General features: G+C 45.6%; 1 protein-coding gene across 3 annotated transcripts in view; it reads right to left on the bottom strand.

Moving 5' to 3' along the window:
* Window positions 1–2,248, bottom strand: part of Ttll7 (tubulin tyrosine ligase like 7) — a 128,940-nt gene that overhangs the window by 62,178 nt on the left and 64,514 nt on the right. For all 3 annotated transcript variants that reach the window (XM_021157823.2, XM_021157824.2, XM_021157826.2), the window contains exon 10: window positions 1,160–1,254. In XM_021157823.2, coding sequence (XP_021013482.1) covers window positions 1,160–1,254 — 95 coding nt within the window. The remainder of the gene's footprint in view (window positions 1–1,159; window positions 1,255–2,248) is intronic.

Genomic DNA, 2,248 nt, shown 5'->3' with positions numbered 1-2,248 from the left:
TCTGACTGGTGTGAGGTGGAATCTCAGGGTTGTTTTGATTGCTAGCAAATATTTTAAATAAAAGGATTCCTTAATGTATTCCATAACCCTTCAAGACATCTTGAGTGTTGATTTAAAAAAAAAAAAAGGTGTAAAATCACTGGTCCATCTTCAGGGCCCTGGAGTCGTGGGTGCCATGAGCTATGTTTCCCAAGGCAACAGTCCGGCACACAGCACAGAGCAGCTAGGTTAAATAGCTTTCTCTCTCTCTCTCTCTCTCTCTTTTCTTTTTCCCTTGATGACACAGGTTTGCTGTGTGTATCCAAAGCTGGCTTCAAACCCACAATCCTCCTGCCTCCCCTAATAAATCCCTATCAGAATGGGTCAAAGCCTTTCCTGCATGATAGCATAACAAATACCTGACTCCATGGCCCTGTGCCCTCCAGGTGGCTCGCCCCTGCCCCAGCATGTCTCCCCTCAAATCTTTCTTCCCACTGTCTGACATCTCATCTCAGAAGCAATGACATCTTTTCTGTTTCTATGGAAGCCAGACAGAGAGGAAAGACCCATGAAGGTAAGAATCCGTTATAAGGTTTCCCAAGTGGCTCTGGTGTGTAACTTTTCTCCAAGGAGAAGGAAGGTAAGTCAGAGGGTCTCCTACCACACCAACACCAAGCCAACCTTGTACTTGATGGTAAAGTCTGTGATTTAATGCAGTTACCACAGGTGCATAGGACTGTGTGGGGCAGCAAAGGCAGTGGGCACAGGGAAATGAAAAGGTGTTTTAAAACAACGTAGGTTTGCAGGATAGCATGAAGAAAGCCGAAATGAAAAATACAAAATATAAGAGATTTACAATGCAAAGTCAGTTTCTCACATGAGTGACTTATCTGTACCAAAGGTGGTGAGCCCCAGCCAGTGGGGCAAAGGCTCACCGGATGTGTGTGGGACCCAGTGAATGTGGAGAAAGCTCACCTTGTGTTTGAGGGACCCCAGAGAGTCGGATAATGCTCACCTAATGTTTGTGGGGACCACAGCAAGCAGGGAAGAGGATCATCTGGTGTTTGAAGGAGTTCAGCAAGCAGGGGAAAGGCTCACCCAAAGTTTGGGGTACCCTAGCAAGCAGGAGAAAGCTTCACCTAATGTTTGGATGACCCCGGCGAGTGGGAAGATGTCTCACCTGATGTTCAGCAGCTTCAGCGCATTTAGCAGAACCCCCCTCTTAACATCATAATCGATTTTCTGATCAGTTCCAAAGCTTGGGGCTCGATTAATCTGAAATTTACAGAGAAAGCAATAAGCTCGGTTGGATGTTGGAGATCAACACATAATCCAGTTGTGTTTCATAAATGTATGTGGGATTTCCAGCCATGAATCTCTGAGCTCTATATGGAAGATGCTCTGGACCTCACCGCCATACCTGTCTTTCCATTACCCTAGGGAAAAGAACTACAGAAAACCATCAGCAAACATCTGCTTTTCCACGCACAGGCTTAGTCTTAATTGCCAGCATTAGGCTGGCCACCCTCTTCAACCACTGACTCTTCCCATCAAGTCTTAGGGAAGTTAAATGCAACTTACCTTGTAAGTTGGGAAGACCCATAATAGAGATATTACCAACATAGTAATAGCAACACATGTGTGTATGCTTAGGATGCAGGAACCACCAGCTCCCTCAGTTCACCACCCAAGATCTTCCTGATGAATTCTATTGCTTCCTAAAATGTAAATTTAGTTTCTCTCTCCCTAACTCAACAGTGAAGCACTAACTACCCTTCATTTCTGCAAGGACCGAGTCGATCCCTCGGAAAACATTCCTAAAAGCACACTGGACACAATCTTCCATCCTGAAAATGTTCTCAGTGCTTGGAAAGGTCTTAAGTGTGCGGATCATTGCCCAGATTCTACGCAGCTAGACAGTCTCCTCCTCAGACACGCCCTCCACTTTATTCCACACGGTGGCGCCAGAAGGTCTTGAATGCTGCGGGTGAGACCCACAGCATTGTCAGTTGGCAGCAAAAGAGCAAGCTCTTAAACTGCACACTTAAGAATCTAAACGTGTGCCCCTTCTTAGAATTGGGAACAAAACACCCATGGAAGGAGTAACAGAGACAAAGTTTGGAGCTGTGACAAAAGGATGGACCATCTAGAGACTGCCATATCCAGGGATCCATCCCATAATTAGCTTCCAAACGTTGACACCATTGCATACACTAGCAAGAATTTGCTGAAAGGACCCAGATATAGCTGTCTCTTGTGAGACTATGCT

Source organism: Mus caroli, chromosome 3 (assembly GCF_900094665.2).
Source record: "Mus caroli chromosome 3, CAROLI_EIJ_v1.1, whole genome shotgun sequence".
Taxonomy (NCBI): Eukaryota; Metazoa; Chordata; class Mammalia; order Rodentia; family Muridae; genus Mus; species Mus caroli.
This window is presented reverse-complemented; position numbering and strand designations above follow the sequence as displayed.